The 21,131-nt window shown below is 42.3% G+C and overlaps 1 protein-coding gene across 2 annotated transcripts in view; it reads left to right on the top strand.

Annotated features, from left to right (window-relative positions):
• Positions 1–571: 571 nt before the first annotated feature.
• Positions 572–21,131, top strand: part of POLR3B (RNA polymerase III subunit B) — a 145,742-nt gene continuing 125,182 nt past the window's right edge. Inside the window, exons 1-6 of one of the 2 annotated variants that reach the window (XM_064283661.1) lie at positions 572–856; positions 9,965–9,997; positions 13,313–13,369; positions 13,457–13,521; positions 17,445–17,520; positions 19,113–19,213. In XM_064283661.1, the coding sequence (XP_064139731.1) occupies positions 785–856; positions 9,965–9,997; positions 13,313–13,369; positions 13,457–13,521; positions 17,445–17,520; positions 19,113–19,213 (404 nt within the window). In that variant the 5' untranslated portion in view covers positions 572–784. Of the gene's footprint in view, positions 857–9,964; positions 9,998–13,312; positions 13,370–13,456; positions 13,522–17,444; positions 17,521–18,768; positions 18,845–19,112; positions 19,214–21,131 lie in introns of those variants that run through there. The other variant, XM_023539140.2, reaches the window with a different exon arrangement.

The following is a 21,131-nucleotide window of genomic DNA, read 5'->3' as shown; positions in this document are numbered from 1 at the left end:
TTTTTCATACTGTTATTTATTGCTGGGTCTTCTGTCTAGTCCTTTGAGAATACTTATCACTGTGGTGTTACTCTCTAGTGTGTTCATTCCTCCTCCCTTCAAGGTCATTTCGGTGGTTATATAATAAATTACATGCACGCGCCATACTTTAATCCCTTATGAGGCGTTTGGGAAGTTTCCTATTTTTTCATAAAATGTATACAGTTTCAGATTGAATTAAATACATTTTCTGCCTCGTTGGCCTAAGATGCGCAAATTATCCGTTCACAATTTTCCTGGAATTATTTTAAAAATTACAACCAACACGTCTTACTGGCTTCAATTATTTTAATTGGCTATGAGCTCTTTGGAAAACCTGGTAGCATACTGGTTAAGAGCTATTTCTGCTAACAAAAGGTCCGCAGTTCGAATCCGCCAGGCACTCCTTGGAAACCGTATGGGGCAGATCTACTCTGTCCTACAGGGTCGCTGTGAGTCGCAAAGGGTTTGGGCTGGTTTTGGTATGAATTCTTTGGCAGGGGGTTGGGATTACCCCGGCAAGACCTCCGAGCTACACCAGAGGGCGCAGTTCTCCGGCTCCGCCTCAGCCACATCCGGGTTCCCGCAGAGGTTCGGGCAGGCAGCAGACGGAACCTTTCCGTTGTGTGCCTGATAAACCTGCCCGGCGGGATGATTTAGGTCTCCGCGCACTGCTCTCCACGGATGCTGCAATTTGCTTGGGGCAGCGAAGCCGGGCGTGAGGGTTCTGTCTGCTGCTTCCTTCATCGTGAGCAGAGTGGGCAGGATGGACGTGCTAGCGGAGGAGTTTGGGAACCTGACCCCGGAGCAGCTAGCAGCTCCGATCCCGACGGTGGAGGTGAGCCCCGGGCACGCGGGGAGCGGAAGGGACCGGGACGCGTCCTCAGGGGGCGTTGCCCCGAGAGCTCTCGCCGCAGAGGGCCACCAGCGGCTACTGCGCATGCTCACGGGTCCGCGCGTCCGGGTTCTTTCGCGTCGCGGCCGCCGCGTGCACGTGGAAGGGCTGAGCCGGGACGAGTCGTCTGCCGCTGTGGGGCCTGGGAAGGCTCGCGGGGGCCCTGAGGTGGACCCCTTCCCGGGCACTGTTCGTGTGTCTGGGAGGATTGGCCTTCGCACCCACGCGGGGGGACGTATTACACCTCCCCAGCCTCATGGAGAAGGAGCCAGGGACCCGGGGAGCTTAGGTTCCGAGCTCGTTGTAGCAGTAAAACCAAATCCTGTCAGTCTCGGGCTGGGGATCTTTCCTTTTAGCCAGGAGTTCAAGTGTGGGCTACTGAGATATTTTAAACGCCCCGAAAATTAATCCAGATTTTTGCCTATGTGTGTGTTTGTTTTTCTGGGGAGAAGCTCCGTAACTTTGATCAGATTCTCAGAAGTTGAGGGTAACCGGCCTGCAGTGAGCTGCCTAGTGAAGTTCAGCTACTGAAATAGTTTTATTATCTGGAAAGGCGCGTATTATATCTGGTTGGTATGGAATGGGAAGGTGGAGAAATGAGGCTGGAGAAGATAGGGGAGAGATTTCAGGTAGAGAGAATACTTGAACCCTTGTAGGCAAGACCATCCGATGTTTATGAAGAAAAAGATAGGAGCAGAGATGCGCTGGTGGAGCAGTGGTTAAACGCTCGGCTGCTAACTGAAAGGTTGGCAGTTCGAACCCACTGGGAGAAAGATGTAGCTGTCTGCCCTCCTTAAAGATTTCAGCCTTGGAAACCCCGTGGGGCAGTTCTGTTCTGTCCTATAGGGTTGCTATAAGTCGGAATTGACTGACAACTTTTTTTTTTTTTTTTTTTTTAAGAAATGAAAGATGGGTAGGTAATGAGCGCCATTATGAAAGCCTTTGTTAAACATATGAAGGAGCTTGAACATTCTCCTGGGGGCAGTGAGATGCGATTTAAGAGTTTAAGTAGGAGAGTGAAATGAACAACTAATGTATTAGATTGTAAGAACCTTGTAATCATTTGGCAACTCTGTGAAGTCAATCAAATTCAGTCTATGAATGCCCGCCTTACACTGCTGATCACCAGGCAATGCTGGATTTTAACTCTTGAAGAGTTAGTATTAATAGCCAGCATTTACTGAGCACTTACTATGTGCCAGGCATTGTTTAAGCATAACATGTATTATGCTATTTAATCCTAGGAAATAAGTAGTTTTCACCCCTATCTTGCCAATGAGGTTTTGAGGCCCAGAAAAGTTAAGTAACTAGCCCAGTGTCAGAAGCTGGTAGGTGATTGATCCAGAATTTGGACTCAGGAAGTCTGACTCCAGAGTCTTCCTCCTTAACTGCTGACTGGATGACTTCATCAGATAGCTGAAGAAGGAGGCCTGTTGTTAGGTGCCGTCGATCAGTTCCGACTCATAGCGACCCTGTGTATAACAGAACGAAACATTGCCCAGCCCTGTACCGTCTTCGTGATCATCATTATGCTTGAGCCCATTGTTACAGTAACTGTGTCAGTCCATCTCATTGAGGGTCTTCCACTTTTTTGTTGACTCTTTATTCTACCAAGCACGGTGTCTTTCTCCAGAGTCTGGTCCATCCTGATAACATGTCCTAAGTATGTGAGGTGAAGTCTTGCCATCCTCGCTTCTAATGAGCATTCTGGCTGTACTTCTTCCAAGACAGATTTGTTCATTCTTTTGGCAGTCCATGGTATATTTAATATTCTTCTCCAACACCGTAATTGAAAGGCAGCGATTCTTCTTTGATCTTTTTTATTCATTGTCCAGCTTCACATGCATGTGAGGTGATCGAAAACATTGTGGCTTGGGTCAGGCGCACCTTAGGCCTTAAAGTGGCGTGTTTGCTTTTTAACACTTTCAACAGGTCTCTTGCAATGTATTTGCCCCATGCAATGTGTCCTTTGATTACTTGACTGCTGCATCCATGGGCGTTGATTGTGGATCTAAGTAAAATGAAATCCTTAACTACTTCAGTATTTTCTGTTTATCATGATGTTGCTTATTGGTCCAATTGTGAGGGTTTTCATTTTCTTTATGTTGAGGTGTAATCCATGGTGAAGGCTATAGTCTGATCTTCATCAGTAAGTGCTTTAAGTCCTGTTCACTTTGAGCAAGCAAGGTTGTGTCATCTGCATAACACAGGTGGTTAACGAATCTTCCTCCAATCCTGATGCCATCTCCTTCTTCATATAGTCCAATATCTTGGGTTATTTGCTCAGCATACAGATTGAATAAGTATGGTGAAAGGATACAACCCTGACACACAACTTTCCTGACTTTAAACCAATTGGTATCTCCTTGTTCTGTTTGAACGACTGCCTCTTCGTCTAAGTACGTGTTCATCATGAGCACAATTAAGTGTTCGGGAATTCCTGTTTTTCGAAATGTTATTCATAATTTGTTCTGATCCACACAGTTGAGTGCCTTTGCATACTCAGGAAAACATCTTTCTGGTATTCTCTACTTTCAACCATGATCCATCTAACATAAGCAATGATACCTCTTGTTTCATATCCTCTTCTGAATCTGGCCTGAATTTCTGGCAGTTCCCTGCTGGTGTACTGCTGCAACTGCTTTTGATGATCTTCAGCAAATTTTACCCATGTGTGATATTAATGATATTGTTTGATAATTTCTGCATTCTGTTGGATTACCTTTCCTTGGAATGGATACACATATGGATCTCTTCCAGTTGGTTGGCCAGGTAGCTGTCCTCCAAATTTCTTGGCACAGACTAGTGAGCACTTCCAGCACTAGATCCATTTGTTGAAACATCTCAATTGGTATTCTGTCAATTCCTGGAGCATTGTTTTTGCCAGTGCTTCAGTGCAGCATGGACCTCTTTCTTCAGTACCGTCAGTTCTTGATCATATGCTAAGTCTTGAAATAGTTGAATGTCAACCAGTTCTGTTTGGTACAGTGACTGAGTATTCCTTCCATTTTCTTTAGATGCTTCCAGCATCATTCAATATTTTCCCCGTAGAATTCTTCACTATTGCAACTCGAGGCTTCAATTTTTACTTCAGTTCTCTCAGCTTGAGAAATGCCAAGTGCGTTCTTCCTTTTTAGTTTTCTATTTCCAGGTCTTTGCACATTTCATTATAGTGCTTTACTTTGTCTTCTTGAGCTGCCCTTTGATATCTTCTGTTCAGCTCTTTGACTTTATTGTTTCTTCCTTCGACTTTAGCTACTCGATATTCAAGATCAAGTTTCAGAGTCTCTTTTAACATCTGTTTTGGTCTTTTTTTTTTTTCCATCTTCTTGATTTCCTCATGTATGATGTCCTTGATGTCATAACACAACTCGTCTGGTCTTCAGTCATTAGTGTTCAGTGTGTCAAATCTATTCTTGAGATGGTCTCTAAATTCAAGTGAGATACAATCAAGGTCATACTATGGCTTTTGTGGACTTGTTCTAATTTTATTCAACTTCAGCTTGAGCTTGCATATGAGCAATTGATGGTCTGTACCACAGCTGGCCCCTGGCCTTGTTCTGACTGATGATACTGAGCTTTTCCATCATCTCCTTTCACAGATGTAGTCAATTTGATTCCTGTGTATTCCATCTGGCGAGGTCCATGTGTATAGTAGCCGTTTATGTTGTTGAAAAAAGGTGCCTGCAATGAAGAAGTCGTTGGTCTTGCAAAATTCTGTCATGCGATCTCTGACATTGTTTCTATCACCAAGGTCATATTTTCCAACTGCCTATCCTTCTTCTTTGTTTCCAGCTTTCACATTCCAATTGCCAGTAATTATCAATACACCTTGATTGCATGTTTGATCAATTTCAGACTGCAGAAGTAAAAATCTTCAATTTTTTCATCTTTGGCCTTAGTGGTTGGTACGTAAATTTGAATAATAGTCATATTAACTGGTTTTCATCTTAGGTGTATGGATCTTATCCTATCACTGACAGTATTGTCCTTCAGGATAGATCATGACATGTTCTTTTTGACAGTGAATGCAATGCCCTTCCTCTTCAATTTGTTATTCCTGGCATAGCAGACCGTATGATTATCCGATTTAAAATGGCCCATACCAGTCCATTCCAGGTCACCGGTACCTAAGGTCTTTACCTTTATGCATTCCATTTCATTTTTGATGATTTCCAATTTTCCTAGGTTCATACTTCATACATTCCACATTCCTATGATTAGTGGATGTTTGCAGCTATTTCTTCTCATTTTGAGTCATACCACATCAGCAGATGAAGGTCCTGAAAGCTTGACCCCATCCACATCATTAAGGTCAGCTTTACTTTGAGGAGGCAACTCTTCCCCAGTCGTGTTTTGAGTGCCTTCCAACCTGAGGGGCTCATCTTCTGGCGCTATATCAGACAATGTTGTACTGCTGTTCATAACGTTTTCACTGAGTAATTTTTTTTCAGAAGTAGACTGCCAGGTCCTTATTCATCGTCTGTCTTGGTCTAGAAGCTCAGCTGAAATCTGCCCACCATGGGTGATCCGGCTGGTATTTGAATACTGGTGGCATGGATTCCAGCATCACATCAGAACACTGTGATGTAAATTTCTTGCCTGAATTTACACAGCTATGAAGAGAACTTGTACCACAGTTCCAGTCTCATGAATCAGGAATAGCAGTTTCTCTTCTTGGCCTTCTGCATACAAACCACCACCACATTTTAAGGATCCTGACTTGTAAATGCTATCATATCTGAAGCTTCCTTCCCGATGTTCTCTGCATATGACCGTTGTTGTCGCCTACTTTCAAACTGGCCTGTCTCCGAACTTGTTCCACTCCAGTTTATTCTCTGCTATGAGCCGGAATTGACTCAACGGCAGTGAGTCTGTAGCTAAAGTGATCAGTTTAAACACACGAGTACAGTCATATGGGTATTCTTCAATCTCTGCCCATTGCTCTTAGGACAAAATCTAAAATCTTTACCATATTTATAAGGCTTCTCTCAATCTGGCCTCTGCTTATATCTCCAGCCTCTTTTCCCCCATTCCCACCCCTAGCCTGAGACCTTTCTGCCCTACTCATATGGCTTCTCTCTTTCCACTTGGTAGATTAAGTCCTATGTAACTATGATATGATGTCCTCAGGGAGGCTTATGATTCTCCCAGATGATGTTAGATCGCCTTGCTGCTTGTTGCTGTAGTACCCTGTCCTCCATTCTCAACACTGGTTGTTACTTGTTGTTCTTCCTACTAGGCCACGTCTGGTTTTATTCTCTGCTCTGTCCTCAGTTCTTGACCGATAATACATTTATATGGAATGAATGAATGAAGTGAATGAATGTGACGAATAACTCTATTGCCTCTCCAAAGTAGAGGTATCGAGAATGACATTAAGGGGCTCAGAGTGCCATTTCTCATTTATACTGCTGAGGGTTTGAATTCTGAGTATTATCTTTGCATTTCTGGCTTTGTGAGGTTGTTGTTAGGTGCTGTCAAGTCAATTTCTACTATTAGCAACCCCATGTGACAATAGAACTGCCCCATGGAATTTTCTAGGCTGTAATCTTTGCAGGAGCAGATCACCAGGTCTCTCTCCTACAGAGCCACTGGGTGGGTTCAAACCACCTATCTTTTGGTTAGCAGCCGAGTGCTTAATTGTTGTTGTGCCACCAGGGCCCATGAGGTAAACACTGTAATTTCAGTGTTGAACAAATGCCGATTAATCTAAAGAGTACTTTATTAGAGAAATTCTTTAATAGTGCAAAGTTTTCTCTGAATGAAAATGACTTTCTTTCAAGAGGTTAAATATTATTTGCTTTAACTTTCCAACTTAAGTGCTTTCTCTGTAACTTCTTAAGTTTTACCCTCACTAACCATGCCTGGTATATTTTTCTGTACTCTGTGTGGCAGCATGGAAGCATGGTAGGAGAAATAACACAGTTCTGGGGTCACGTAATCATTTATTTGTTGAACAGATATTTACTGAGTGCTTACTATGGGCCAAAGGCGCTCTGGTAGCACAGTGATTAAAGCGATTGACCGCTAACTGAAAGGTTGGCGGCTCAAAACCACGGGTGGCTCTGTGAGAGAAGGATGTGGCAGGCTGCTTCCATAGAGATTTATACCCTTGGGAACCCTATGGGATTACTATGAGTTGAAATTGACTCAATGGTAGTAGATCTGGGTTTGGTTTTGGTACTACAGGCCAGGTGGTGTACCACTCCCAGTGTTTAGACAGGTTCAAAAAGCTTGTCCCTTATCTTCTAGGAGGAGACACGTAAGCAGGTTGATAGCATGTACTAGGTGCTGTGATAGAAGTAGGCAGAGGGGTATACTGGTATTCCAAATGGGACGTGGGACTGTGATGACTCACGTGAGCCTTGACAGACAGGGGTGGAGTGTTGTGTTGGGGGAGACATTCCAAACAGAAGGCGCGCCATGAGCAAAAGCCTGGAAGTGTAAAAAGCCCTGCGTGTAGTTCACTGCGAGAGGTGAGGCTGGAGAAGTATGCAGGCTTAAGATCACAGAGGATGTTATATGCCACGTGTGGAGTGTAGACATGAGGATGGTGGGGAGGCACTGAAGAGGTATGAGGTAGATACGACCTGACACGACCAGCTGCACACATGAGAATGTTCCCTCTGGCTTGGCTGTTAAGCACGGTTGGAAGAAATGCTGCAGTAGTCCAGGTGAAATTATGAGAGCCTCAGCTGACCCAATTGCAAGGACGAATGTGAGAAAAGTTAAAAAGACATAGGCTCAGTAGGACTTATTTTCAGACTGATCCAGAGAAGCTAAGGAAAGAGGCATGAGGCATGATACTGAAGTTTCTAATTTGGGAGTGGCTGATCGGGAACAGAACCAAGCAGAGCTGGCTGGGGGAAGTGCTGCTTTTGATTTGGGACATACTGAGTTTGAGGAGCCTTTGATTCCTCGAGGTGTTGCTGCCCAGTCAGTAGGTATAGGTCACATACCCATACTCATTTGCTCACTGTAGCAATGATATTCATTCACTCATTCATTTATTCTTCCAGTATTTATTGGTCTCTATGAGACAGAATCTACTTGATAGCAACGGGTTTTGGTTTTATGTACCAGACACTGTGGTAACCAAGTCAGGCGGGGCCACTGCCCTTGAAAGAGTTTACATACGAAGCTGGGACTGGAGGTGAGATGGGGGCTAAGCAAGTGTTATCTGAAATCCCCCATACCAGCTCCTAGTCGAGAAGTCACCAAGCATAGAACTTTGAGGAACACCAGTGTTTACAGGGTGGGCAGAGGAGAAGAAGACCAAGAAGGGACAGTCAGAGGGAAGGAAGACATAGGAGGAGAGTGTTGTCTCAGAAGTATTGCAGAAAGTGAGTGATCAGCATGGTCAGTGCCTTGGGAAGGGTGTGTGAGTTGAGGGCTAAGGGAATGTCTTTGGAGTTGGCAACCTTGCTAGAACAGCTTCCCTGGCAGGTGGGTCAGAACCCTGGTTATAATGGGTTGAAGAGGAGTGGAAAGTGAGGAACAGAGAAGCTAAGTAGAGGCCATTTTTTAAGAGCTGTTAAGTCAAAGGGCAGGTGAAGAAAGTAGCCAGGAGGAATTACTGGGTCAAGAAAGTTGCTCATCTTTGAGCAGCCACTAGTCAAGGGAGATTGGGAGGGAAGGAGAGTGCCCACTGGGGTCCACCCCAGACTCTCTGGGTAAACCCAGCTTACTCAGGAATTGTCATGAGACTAATGTACAGTATGAAAAGTGCTTGGAAGCTTGACTCATCAAGAGAAGATTAAATTATATTCTGTTGAAGCAATCTGGGATATAAAAGATTAAATTTTACTCTAAGAAATTTGGGGTACAAGCACACATATTTTAGAAAAACTTCCGTAAAAGTAGTTACAGTTAAAAATTTGTCCTTTTGGGACAAATATTGTATAAGACCACTATTATAAGAACTTGAGAAATAGTTTAAACTGAGAAGAAAATATTCTTTTGTGGTTACGAGATGGGGGAGGGAGGGAGGGTGGGAGAGGGGCATTCACTAATTAGATAGTAGATAAGAACTACTTTAGGTGCAGGGAAAGACAGCACACAATACAGGGGAGGTCAGCACAATTGGACTAAACCGAAAGCAAAGAAGCTTCCTGAATAAACTGAATGCTTCAAAGGCCAGCGTAGCAGGGGCAGGGGTCTGGGGACTACGGTTTCAGGGGACATCTAAGTCAATTGGCATAATAAAATCTATTAAGAAAACATTCTGCATCCCTCTTTGAAGAGTGGTGTCTGGGGTCTTAAACGCTAGCAAGCAGCCATCTAAGATGCATCAAATGGCCTCAACCCACCTTCATCAAAGGAGAATGAAGAACACAAGGCGATTATGAGCCCAAAAGATGGAAAGGGCCACATGAACCAGCAACTGCATCATCCTGAGACCAGAAGACCTAGATGGTGCCCGGCTACAACAGATGACTGCCCTGACAGGGAACACAACAGAGAACCCCTGAGGGAGCAGGAGAGCAGTGGGTTGCAGACCCCAAATTCTCATAAAACCAGACTTAATGGTCTGACTGAGACTAGAAAGACCCCAGTGGTCATGGCCCCCAGACCTTCTCTTGCCCCAGGACAGGAATCATTCCTGAAGCCAGCTCTTCAGGCAGGGATTGGTCTGGACAATGGGTTGGAGAGGGATGCTGGTGAAGAGTGAGCTTCTTGGATCAGGTGGACACTTGAGACTATGTTGGCATCTCCTGCCTGGAGGGGAGATGAGAAGGTGGAGGGGGTTAGAAGTTGGCGAAATGACACGAAAAGAGAGCGTAGAGGGAGAGAGTGGGCTGTCTCATTAGGGGGAGAGAAATTGGGAGTGTGTAGCAAGGTGTATATGGGTTTTTGTGTGAGAGACTGACTTGATTTGTAAACTTTCACTTAAAGCACAATAAAAATTATAAAAAAGAAAAAATTTGCCCTTTTGACTTACTTTCTTTTACTTACTGTGAAAAAGCACATCGGTGTATTAAAATAACTTATTCTGAAAATATTGTGGCTGCTGGTACAGAGTTCTGATATTCTTATCTTGGTTCACAGGAAAAATGGAGGCTGCTTCCAGCATTTTTAAAGGTAACTGTTTTACATTTAATATTTATTGGATTTTTTTGGATTAAAAAAGTAAATAAGCTTTTTTTTTTTAATCACCAGCTAACATTTTTTCTAACTGTGTACTTTGCTATGTTTTGGAAATACAAGGAGCTATAAGGCAAAATCCCTGCCTATAAGGTGCTGGTGATGGTCGAGCTGCAGGGGAGTGATAACTTCAGTTCCAAGATAACAGATACTATACACAGTAGCATGGTATGTGAATACTAAAAGTCAAGGTGCTCCTGGCAAAAGAGTGATGCCATGGATAGTCAGAGAGGGCCTCCCAGATGAGGTGAGACATGAACCACACCTTAAAAGAAAAGGATTTACAAAGCAGAAAGGTGGGATGCAGTCTGTAGGAAACAGGGATCAGATCCATTTGGCTGGATTGGATGGGTAGATAGTCAGAGGAACTGTTGAATATTAAGGTTGGTGTAGGGCTTTGAATCAATCTAAAGAGCTTGTGCTCAGAAGTAGTGGGAGCCAGACAATGATGGTCCCTTCCTTGATGGAAAAAGGAGCCCTGGTGGCACAGTGGGTAACTGCTCAGCTGCTAACTGAAAGGTCAGCTGTTTGAACCCACCAGCGGCTCTGCAGGAGAAAGATGTGGCAGTCTGCTTCCTTGAAGATTACAGCCTAGGAAACCCTATGGGGCAGTTCTACTCTGTCCTATAGGGACGCTGTGAGTCAGAATTAACTCGATGGCAGTGGGTTCCTTGATGGAACTTGAAGACTAACAGGGAATTACAAATTTGATGGATGTTATGAAGGGGGAAATACAGAATGCTATGGAGTACCTAACTTGGAAGTTAGGAAAGGTGCCTTCAAGAAAGTGACATTTCAGCATGACTTGAAAAATGAACGAGTTTAGTCCAGCTAAGTTAGTTTTTAGGGGCCCCGGTGGCATAGTGGTTAAGTGCTGGACTGCTAACCAGAAGGCCAGTAGTTCAAACCCACCAGCTGCTCCATGGAAGAAAGTCGTGGCAGTCTGCTTTCATAAAGATTACAGCCTTGGAAATCCTGTGGGGGCAGTTCTCTTGTCTCATAGGGTCACCCTGAGTCAAAATCAACACAACAGCAACAAAGTTTTGGGTTGAAGTTAGGTTTTACAGGCAGAGGGAGGTGAGGCTGAAGAAACTATCTGGAGCAAATTTTCTGATCAAATTTGAAAGCCATGTTCAGGATTTTGGCTTTTCTGCTAATGGCAACAGGAAGCTGTTAAAGAGTTTAAGTAGGAGGGTAATAGAGAATGAAATAAAACAGTAGGAAGGTGAAGGGAAGGGTTTTGTTTTGTTTCTAATAAAAATATTTTTAAGGAACCTGTACGTAAGCAGAGGAGAAGGGGCAGTATTTTTTATTCAGAAAGAGACAGTCGACGGCACACAGTCCAAGAAAAGGTAGAAAACTCAGTACAGACGTAAGACTCTTGTTATTTATTCTTTTTATGTATTTTAAAGTCAGAGTTCTTCTTTACTGAGACCACATTAAAATACATTTGTCCCTGAACAAAAGTATAAAGATTTTAAGCTCTGCATAACCAAGGACAGAATGCAGAGTTTGTAAGGCTGCGGGTGCTGCTGGCCAGCAGAGCCGAGACTCAGAGAGGTCTTGTTAGGCTGGGAGGAGAACAGTCAAGAGGCACACAAGTACCAAATGGAGTGCACCTGACTTAATAGCATTTTTTGTGTGAAGATAAAAAGTCACCCTTTGATTTTTAGTTGACTGAAAGCTCAGCATGCGCCAGTAATGTGATCTGGTTTCTTTGATAACAGTGGTGTAATGTCCCAAATGAGGGAGGTAGTGGTCCCACCAGGCACTAGTCAGACTGTGTGGAGAATGTCATCAGTGAGCGCAGGGTGCCCATTTGAAGAGGAGTACTGACAACTGGGGCACACCCAGGGACAGGCCATCAGCAGCTGAATAGTCTACAAAACCTTGCATGCAAGAAATAGTTGAAGGGCCTGTTCAGTCTGGAAGGGAGAACATGAAAGAGAGATGCCGTAACTAAACGGACTGTCCCAGAGATTTTCTCCAGAAAGACAGTTAAGTCCTAGGGGTAGAAAACACAGGAAGTCAGACCTCTGATTGTTATGAGGCTGATTTTTTTTTTTTTTTGGCCAAAAATCTGGACTGTTCGAAAAATGTAATAGTTGTTTTCTTAGCTAGTGGATCCCCAATCAAGAAGTATATTTAAAGCAAAGGCTCTGTGATTATCTTTTAGGAATATTCTAGAAGTGTTGAACAAATTCACTTTGAAGATTAATATTTTTAGAATTGAACACGTACAGACTGTTCAATCCGAAGGCTGTGGAGCCCGTGCGTTTGTTTCGTTTGTTCCCCACGGCAGCACACAGTGCTATCTGTGCGGTTACTGCTGCCTGACGCCAGCAGAAAAGGGAAGCTACTGCTAGCTTGTGTCTCCTCTTAGGTTCTCTGTGTTTAACTCGACTTTCTATTTCAAATGCAATTTTTTCCAACTTTTCCAATAGAGAGCCTTATTTTTGCCTCTCAATCTTCCATAAATATATAATTGACCGGGGGTTGGGTATTTGAGAGTCATGAAATTGCCGAGATAGGAGAAAGATGAAAAAGGAAATAGACATTGTTTGAGGGTGAAAGAGATGATGCTCAATTACTGTATATTTTCTCTTGGATATTTTTGAAAGTACAAAGTATGCAGAGAAAATTCTGCCTTGTTTATTTCCTTATGGGGACTCCATAGGTATATTCAGATACTCTTACTTAAATTCCAGGGGTCAGGTTGCTTCTCTAGGAGGAAAATTTTGAAGGCGTATAAGTAGTAAGATGGAGGAGAAATGGGATAGTATACGTCATTAATGAAGGAGATCTGGTGGCTCAGTGGTTAAATACTCAGCTGCTAACCAAAAGGTCTGGTGGTTCGAACCCACCAGCCGGTCCGCAGGAGGAAGATGTGGCAGTCTGCTTCTGTAAAGATTTACAGCCTCGAAAACCCTGTGGGGCAGTTCTGCTCTGTCCTAGAGGGTTGCTACGAGTTGAAATTGACTCAGCGGCAACAGGTTTGGTTTTGGTTTTTTATATATTAATGAAATGTTTTGGTAAATAAAATTCATAGATTTTTTTTTCTCAACTTGGTATTCTTTTTGTGTGTGTATGATGTGTAAATTTTTTTTTTTCAACTTGGTTTTGAGAAAAATTTGGTTACCTATTGTTAGAATAGGTAGAATCTATTGTATAACCTGTTAGAATCTATAGTTAGAATGTATTATATAATCTGCTATTTTGTTGCTAACTATTTTTTACTTTTTATCTGTTTAGGTGAAAGGCCTTGTAAAGCAACATATAGATTCATTTAACTATTTCATTAATGTAGAGGTAAGCATCAAATCTTAGAAAGAGACATGAGGTAACGACTAATTGAAAGCCTGTATCTTTCCTAATGTTTTTTTCCCCCCACTGCAGATAAAGAAGATAATGAAAGCAAATGAAAAGGTTACAAGTGATGCTGACCCCATGTGGTATTTAAAGTAAGGAATCGACTGTCCTTGGTTTGGTGTTTTGATTAAGTCTAACATTTTAAAAAGATGTGTTGTTGTGAGGTGCCATCTACCATGTTCCAACTCATAGTGACCTCATGCTCAGCAGAACAAAACACTGCCTGGTACTGCACCATCCTAACAAAGGTTACTATGCTTGAGCCCATTGTTGCAGTCACGGTATCAGTCCATCTCATCAGAGGTCTTCCTGTTTTTCACTGACTTTGCCAAGCAGGATGTCCTTCTCCAGGGACTGTTCCCTCCTGATAATGTGTCTGAAGTACGTGAGACAAAGTCTTGCCATCCTCACTTCCAAGAAGCACTCTGGCTGTGCTTCTTAGAAGACAGACTTGTTCGTTCTTCTGACAGTCCATGTTATGTTCAACATTTTTCACCAACACCATAATTCCAAGGCACCACTTCTTCTTTGATCTTCTTTATTCACTGTCCAGCTTTTGCTTGCATATGAGGCAATTGAAAATATCACGACTTGGGTCTGGCACACCTTAGTTCTCAAAGTGACAACTTTGCTTTTCATGGTTGTCATGGATTGTCACAGATTGGTTTGTGTCCCCCCAAAATATCTGTCAACTTGGCTAGGTCATGATTTCCTTGTATGATTGTATGACTGTCTACCATGTAATCTTCTGTTGTGATTTCCCTATGTGTTGTAAATCCTATCACTATGATGTAATAAGATGGATTCTGATGAGGTCTGAAAGATAAGATAGTGTCTTAAGCCAATCTCTTTTGAGATATAAAAGAGAGAAGTGAGCAAAGAGACAAGAGAACTTCATACAACCAAGAAAGCAGCACTGGGAGTAGAGCACGTCCTTTGGACCTGAGGTTCCTGCGCTGAGATCCTCCTAGACCAAAAGAAGACTGATGACAAGGACCTTCCCTCCAGAGCTGGCAGAGAGAGAAAGCCTTCCTGTGGAGTTGGTGCTGTGAATTCAGACTTTTAGCTTACTGGACTGTGAGAGAATAAACTTCTCTTTGTTAAAGTCATCCACATGTAGTATTTTTGTTATAACAGCACTAGATGACCAAGACAGAGATCTTTTGCAGCAGATTTACCCAGTGTGATATGTTGTTTGATTTCTTGACTTCTGCTTCCAGGGGCGTTGATTGTGGATCCAAGTAAAATGAAAATTCTTGACAGCATCAATCTTTTTTTCGTTTATCATCATGTTGCTTATTGGTACAGTTGTGAGGATTTTTGTTTATGTTGAGGTGCAGTCCATACTGAAGTCTATAGTCTTTGATCTTTATCATTAAGTGCTTCAAGCCCTCTTCGCTTTCAGCAGGCAAGGTTATGTCATCTGCATAAGGTGGGTTGTTAATTAGTCTTCCACCAATCTTGATGCAGCATTCTTTGTATAGTCCAGCTTCTTGGATTATTTTGCTCAGCATACAGATTGAATACGTATGGTGAAAGGATGCAACACTGATGCACACCTTTCCTGATTTTAAACCACACAGTATCTGCCTGTTCTCTTTGAACGATTGATTATTGGTCTTTGTACAGGTCCTACACGAGCACAGTTACATGCTCTATGAAAATATAGTTCCTACCAAAACTCCTTCTAAAATAATTCTCTTTTTATCTGTTTACTATTATAAGGTGCTAAAATTAATTTTTAATCATTAAGGTAATTATAAAGGAGCCCTGGTCACGCAGTGGTTAAGCACTTGGCTGCTAATCTAAAGGTTGGCATTTTAAACCCACCAGCTGCCCCGGGGGAGAAAGATATGACCGTCTGCCTCTGTAAAGATTTCAGCCTTCAGAACTGGGGCAGTTCCACTGTATCCTGTTAGGTCACTATGAGTCAGAACAGACTCAATGGCAACTGGTAAACTAATTACAACAAGTAGAGTTATGGTCGAGAAGTTTCTGGAACTGTGATTTTAAATATTTTTTAAGCCTTCTGTTTTGAAATAATTTTAAATTTATAGAAAAGTTGCAAAAATAATGCAGAGTTCCTGTATACCCTTTACCCAGCTTCCCCTAATATCAGTATCTTACATAACCATAGTACAATGTTCAAAACCAGCAAGTTAACATTGATACAATACTATTAAGTAATCTACAGACCTTCCTCAAAGTTTTTTCATCAGTATCTTTTTTTTTTTCTGGTCCAAGATTCAATCCAGGATCCCACATTATGTTTACTTGTCATGTCTCCTTAGTCTCCTCCAATCTGTGATTGTTCCTCAGTCTTTCATGATCTTGATACTTTTGGAACCTACTGGTCAGTTATTTTGTAGAAGTTCCTTCTGTTTGGGTTTGTCTGATGTTTGCTCATGATTGAGGTTGTGCATTTTTGGCAAGAAAACCACCAAAGCGATGATGTGGTGTTCTCAGTGTATCATATCATGGGTTCGGATGTCCATAAATCTTTCATTATGGGTGATTTTAACCTTGTTCATTTGGTTAAGGTAGTGTCTTCTAGGTTTTTCCACTGTAAAGTTACTTTTTTTCTTTTATACTAGAAAGGTATCTTATGGGAGGTCCTTTGCCACTGTGCAACTGTCCTGTTTCTCCTCATACCTTCACCCACTAATTTTAGCTTACATTGATGGATCTTACCTGTACCATTTATTACTGTGGTGTTTACCTGATGGTGAGTCTCTACTTCCATCATTCTTTCTGCTTTTATTAGTTGGAATTTTACTGAAAGGAAGAGTTTTCCCTTCTTTCCCATCTATCCACCCATCCACCCGTCCGCCCGTCCGCCCGTCCGTCCGTCCGTCGCCTGCCCGTCCGCCCATCCTCCCGCCTATCCATCCATCCATCCACCCACCCATCTTTAGCTCTCTATATTAATATGGACTCATAGACATTTATCTTACTATGGTTATAATCCAGTACTAGCATTACTTTATTGCTCATATTGCCCCAGCTTTGAGAGAATTATTTTCACCCTATTCCCAGCCACTCCCTGTGGGTAACCAGTATCATTAGTTTCTTCTTTATCTTTTCTGTGTTTCTTTTGCACAAATGAGTGGATAGATATTTCCCCTCTTATGTTCTCTTCTTTCTTACATGAATGATAACATTTTTTATTAGTTTCATAGGGCCACCATAACAAATTACCACTAACTTGCTTACTTAAAACAACAAATTTATTGTAATTCTAGAGGCCAGAAGTCTGAAACTAAGGGTGCTGGCAGTATTACGCTCCCTCCAAAGGCTCTAAGGGAGAATCCTTCCTGGACTCTGCCAGCTTCTGGTGGCTCCTGGCATTCCTTGGCTTGTGGCCACATCACTCCATTCTCTGCCTCCTTCTTCACATAGCCTTTTTCTTTGTCTCCTTCTGTGTCTTCTCAGTTCCTGAATTTAGGGCACACACTAACTTAGTTACATCTGCAAAGATTCTGTTTCCAAATAAAGTCACATTCTAAGATTCCTCGTGGACATGAATTTTGGGGGGACACTATTCAACAATGGGCTCAAACATAGCAATGATTGTGAGGATGGATCAGGACTAGACAGTGTTTCATTCTGTTATACATAGGGTTGCTCTGAGTTGGAACAGACTTGATGGCACCTAACAACAATACTGTTCAACCCAATATACAGACTACAGATACTCTTTTGCCTTATGCTTTTTTTTTAAAGTATCATTTTTAAGGAGCTATAGTTCCAATATTTTTATAAAGAAATTTAAGTGCTTTCTTAAAAGAAACTCAAGTATTTTTAAAAAATAATTTGATATTATATTCCCTCCTTTATAAAAGCTGTATATATATACGTATGTCACTTCAAGAAGATCTCTAATACTTTTTAATTTGTCATCCTTAACAAGATGAACCTTTGTCAAAGCATAATCCTTATTTTTTATAGGAAAATAATTTGTTTATATTTCTTTGAAGAAGAGTAATAATTGGTAATGGAATAATTTGTTTTTCAGATATCTTAATATCTATGTTGGGCTTCCTGATGTTGAAGAAAGCTTTAATGTCACTAGACCAGTGTCCCCTCATGAGGTAATTATAAACGTTTATTTTAATTGGACATGCTTTAACTAAAAGTCTGTACCTTAATATATACTTTAAAAAGATCACTTAAAAATCTGGAAAAAAAATCTCTTATGAGACAAACATAACCAAAATAAATATTCTTTAACACTATACTGAGGAGCTCTGGTGGTACAGTGGTAAGAGTGCTCAGTGGCCAACCAAAAGATCGGTGGTTTGAACCCACCAGCCATTCCATGGGAAAAAGATGTGGCAGCCTGCTTCCATAAAGATTACAGCCTTGGAAACCCTGATGTGGGGCAGTTCCACTCTGTCCTGTAGGGTCGCTATGAGTCGAAATCGACTTGACGCCTTGAGTTTTTAATTTTAATACTATATACATTAGGGCACAATTCTGTACTATTTATTTTGTCACTTAACCCTAATTAGCTTGCACTGTTACATAACTGTGTCCTATTTATGTCCTGATTCTGAGCTTTTTCCACCTCCCCTTCTTGTGCCTAGCATAGTACCCAGTCTACTGCAGACTCACTCACTGAGCACACTTCTCGAGGATCAGCCAGGCACTGTGTTAGACAGAGTGAAAGGACTAGGAGCACACAGTGTAATAGGAGAGTTGGATGAGAAGAAAAGTTAAATACAAGGGTTTTAACAGAGCCATAAGGGTTATAGGTGGAGAGACCTATTCATTGGCTTTTAACAGCTTCTGGATTTTTCCTTAAATTTCTCCATTTAGTGTCCATAATTGGGAATTGTATGAGGAAAGAAAATAGATTTTTATAAATTTATCTGGTCTGTGGTAAAGAAATGCTAAAATAGAAGTTACGGAAATTGGAAATTCAGTGCCCTGACTCGGCTCTCCTTTGCCCCCATTCCCTTTTGCTAGATTTTTCCAGTTTCTCAAGATCTAGGCAGCCACTTGTCAAGTTCAAGTCTAACAAAGTTCAGGGAAGGGAGAAGACAAGAAGTTTGAATTAGTTCAAGAAGACTGAGACTACATTCGTCACTATAAATAGTCTTCCTGATGTTGGAGAAAACATACGAGTACTACTGCAGTTAGAGAAAGAGTGCAAAAATTTCTTAAAGAGATTTTGATTCTTGGAGAGACAGGGAGAATAGGAGAACAGGTGGGTGGGTGGACAGTCATAGGAGCCACAGCAGACCCTGACTCTGTGTGTGTGTGTATAATTATTATATACTGGTTGTTAACTGTTTGCACCAACAACCCTGGTCTCTGATTGTTTTCCATGAACCCAGTTTGCACAGAGCAGTTTAATTGCTTTAAAGATACGGAGCAGACTAGTGATAGCATCATTGGATTGGTGAGAAACAAGTAAGTTCCAGGTTTATTGTTCTGTTCTGGGCTGGCAGGGGCAGGGGCGCTGTGGAGATGCCTTGATCAATCCATGCATCTTTCTTCTCATGAAGTGGTAGGGCAGTTCCTCCCCATGCCCTGAGTTAGCAGTGGAGCAGCTCAGTGGACAGGAGAGGAAATTCAGCCTGGGCCATACTTCTTCAGACTTCCACTAGAGACAGCTGCTTGAAGTTCTTAGGCCCCTTTTCCAGAGAGGAGGAGCAGTAACCTTCTGTCTTGATTCCAGTGCCGTTTGAGGGACATGACATACTCTGCCCCCATCACGGTGGATATTGAATACACCCGAGGCAGCCAGAGGATCATCCGCAACGCCTTACCCATTGGCAGGTGAGAAACCAAGACCCTATCGCAGCCAGACTGCCTGGATTCCAGCCTGCTGTGTGACCTCAAGCTAGTTTCTTTTGCCCCATTTCCTCCTCTGAAAAATGTGGGAAATACACCCACTTCATGGGGTTCTTTTATGGATCCAGTGAGGCAGCATGTGTAAAGCACTGAGAGCTGTGTACAGCACATGGTGTGGGGTTGTTATCTTAGTAGTTATGAAACTTTTTCTGTACGGTTCGGGAAAATGCTTCCCTTTCCTCCTGTAAATCCGAGCTGTCAGGGAAACATTAGGTAAGATCGCATTTCAGTGAGCTCTCCTGGGCTGCTATTCTTGCTGGATTCTGTGTATATTTTAAGTTTGCGTGTTCCTGGAAATTTCACTCTTTTCCATGTAGCAATATTTAAGGCAGAAGCAATTTGCTTGAAACAAGTTTGGAAATGTTAGATAGCATCAACTAGCAGTTTTGCCGTCTGCTTTTCCTAATTAGGGAAATATAATGACTCTCCTTTAGAAATGGACAAAACCGCAATATTGTAAGTTTAGTAATGGCGTTGGACTTTAAACTTATTTCAGATAATTTCTACTCAAGCGTTTCCTCTCCTCAAGTGCTAAGAGTTTAATAAACATCTATTTGCTCAAGAAATATGCACCAAGTGCCTGTTACTTGCTGTGTGGTATGCTGGGTACTCAGGAGAATAGAAGCAGCACAAACCACAGCTCCTGTTGGGTACATTCTTCCACAGCCACCAGGGAAAGCGGGCATGGGTAATTATGGCCCAGTTTGCTTTTAATCTCCTCATAAGCGTGCAAAAGCTGGAACTATGAGTGAGGAAGACCAAAGAAGAATTGATGCCTTTGAATTATGGTATTGGCGAAGAACATTGAATATACCGTGGAGTGCCAAAGAAAGAAAAAATCCGTCTTGGAAGAAATACAGCCAGGATGCTGCTTAGAAGCAAGGATGGCAACTCTTCATCTCACATACCTTGGGCATGTTATCAGGAAGGACCAGTGCCTGGAGGACATCATGCTTGGTAAAGTAGAGGGTCAGCGAAAAAGAGGAAGACCCTCAACGAGATGGATTGTCACAATGGCTGCAACAATGGGCTCAAGCATAAAACGATTGTGAGGATGGCACAGGATGCGGGGCAGTGTTTCATTCTGTTGTACTTGGGGTCGCTATGAGTTGCAGTCAACTCAGTGGCAGTGGATTTGGTTTTTTGGTGAGTCAGTCATACCTTATTTCTCAGAGTGACATCTTTGCTTTTTAACACTTTAAAGAGGTCTTTTGCAACAAAGTTCGCCAATACAATATGTCCTTTGTTTTCTTACCTGCTGCTTCCATGGACGTTGACTGTGGATCCAAGTAAAATGAGATTCTTGGCAACTTCAGTAGTTTCTCTATCATGATATCACTTATTAGTCCAGTTGTGAGGATTTTTGTTTTCTTTATGCTGAGATGTAATCCATACTGAAGGCTGTAGTCTTTGATCTTCATTAGTAAATGCTTCAAGTCCTCTTCATTTTCAGCATGCAAGGTTGTATCATCTGCATATGGCAGGTTGTCAGTGAGTCTTCCTCCAATCCTGGTACCATGTTCTTCTTCATATAGTCGAGCTTCTGGAATTATTTGCTAAGCATGTTGTTGTTAGGTGCTGTTGAGTCGGTTCCGACTCATAGTGATCCTATGCACAACAGAATGAAACCCTGCCGGGTCCTGAGCCATCCTTAAAATTGTTGTTATGCTTGAGCTCATTGTTGCAGCCGCTGTGTCAATCCACCTCTTTGAGGGTCTTCCTCTTTTCTGCTGACCCTGTACTGTGCCAAGCATGATGTCCTTCTCCAGGAACTGATCCCTCCTGACAACATGTCCAAAGTATGTAAGACGCAGTCTCGCCGTCCTTGCTTCTAAGGAGCATT

This window comes from Loxodonta africana, chromosome 4, assembly GCF_030014295.1.
Source record: "Loxodonta africana isolate mLoxAfr1 chromosome 4, mLoxAfr1.hap2, whole genome shotgun sequence".
Taxonomy (NCBI): domain Eukaryota; kingdom Metazoa; phylum Chordata; class Mammalia; order Proboscidea; family Elephantidae; genus Loxodonta; species Loxodonta africana.
This window is presented reverse-complemented; position numbering and strand designations above follow the sequence as displayed.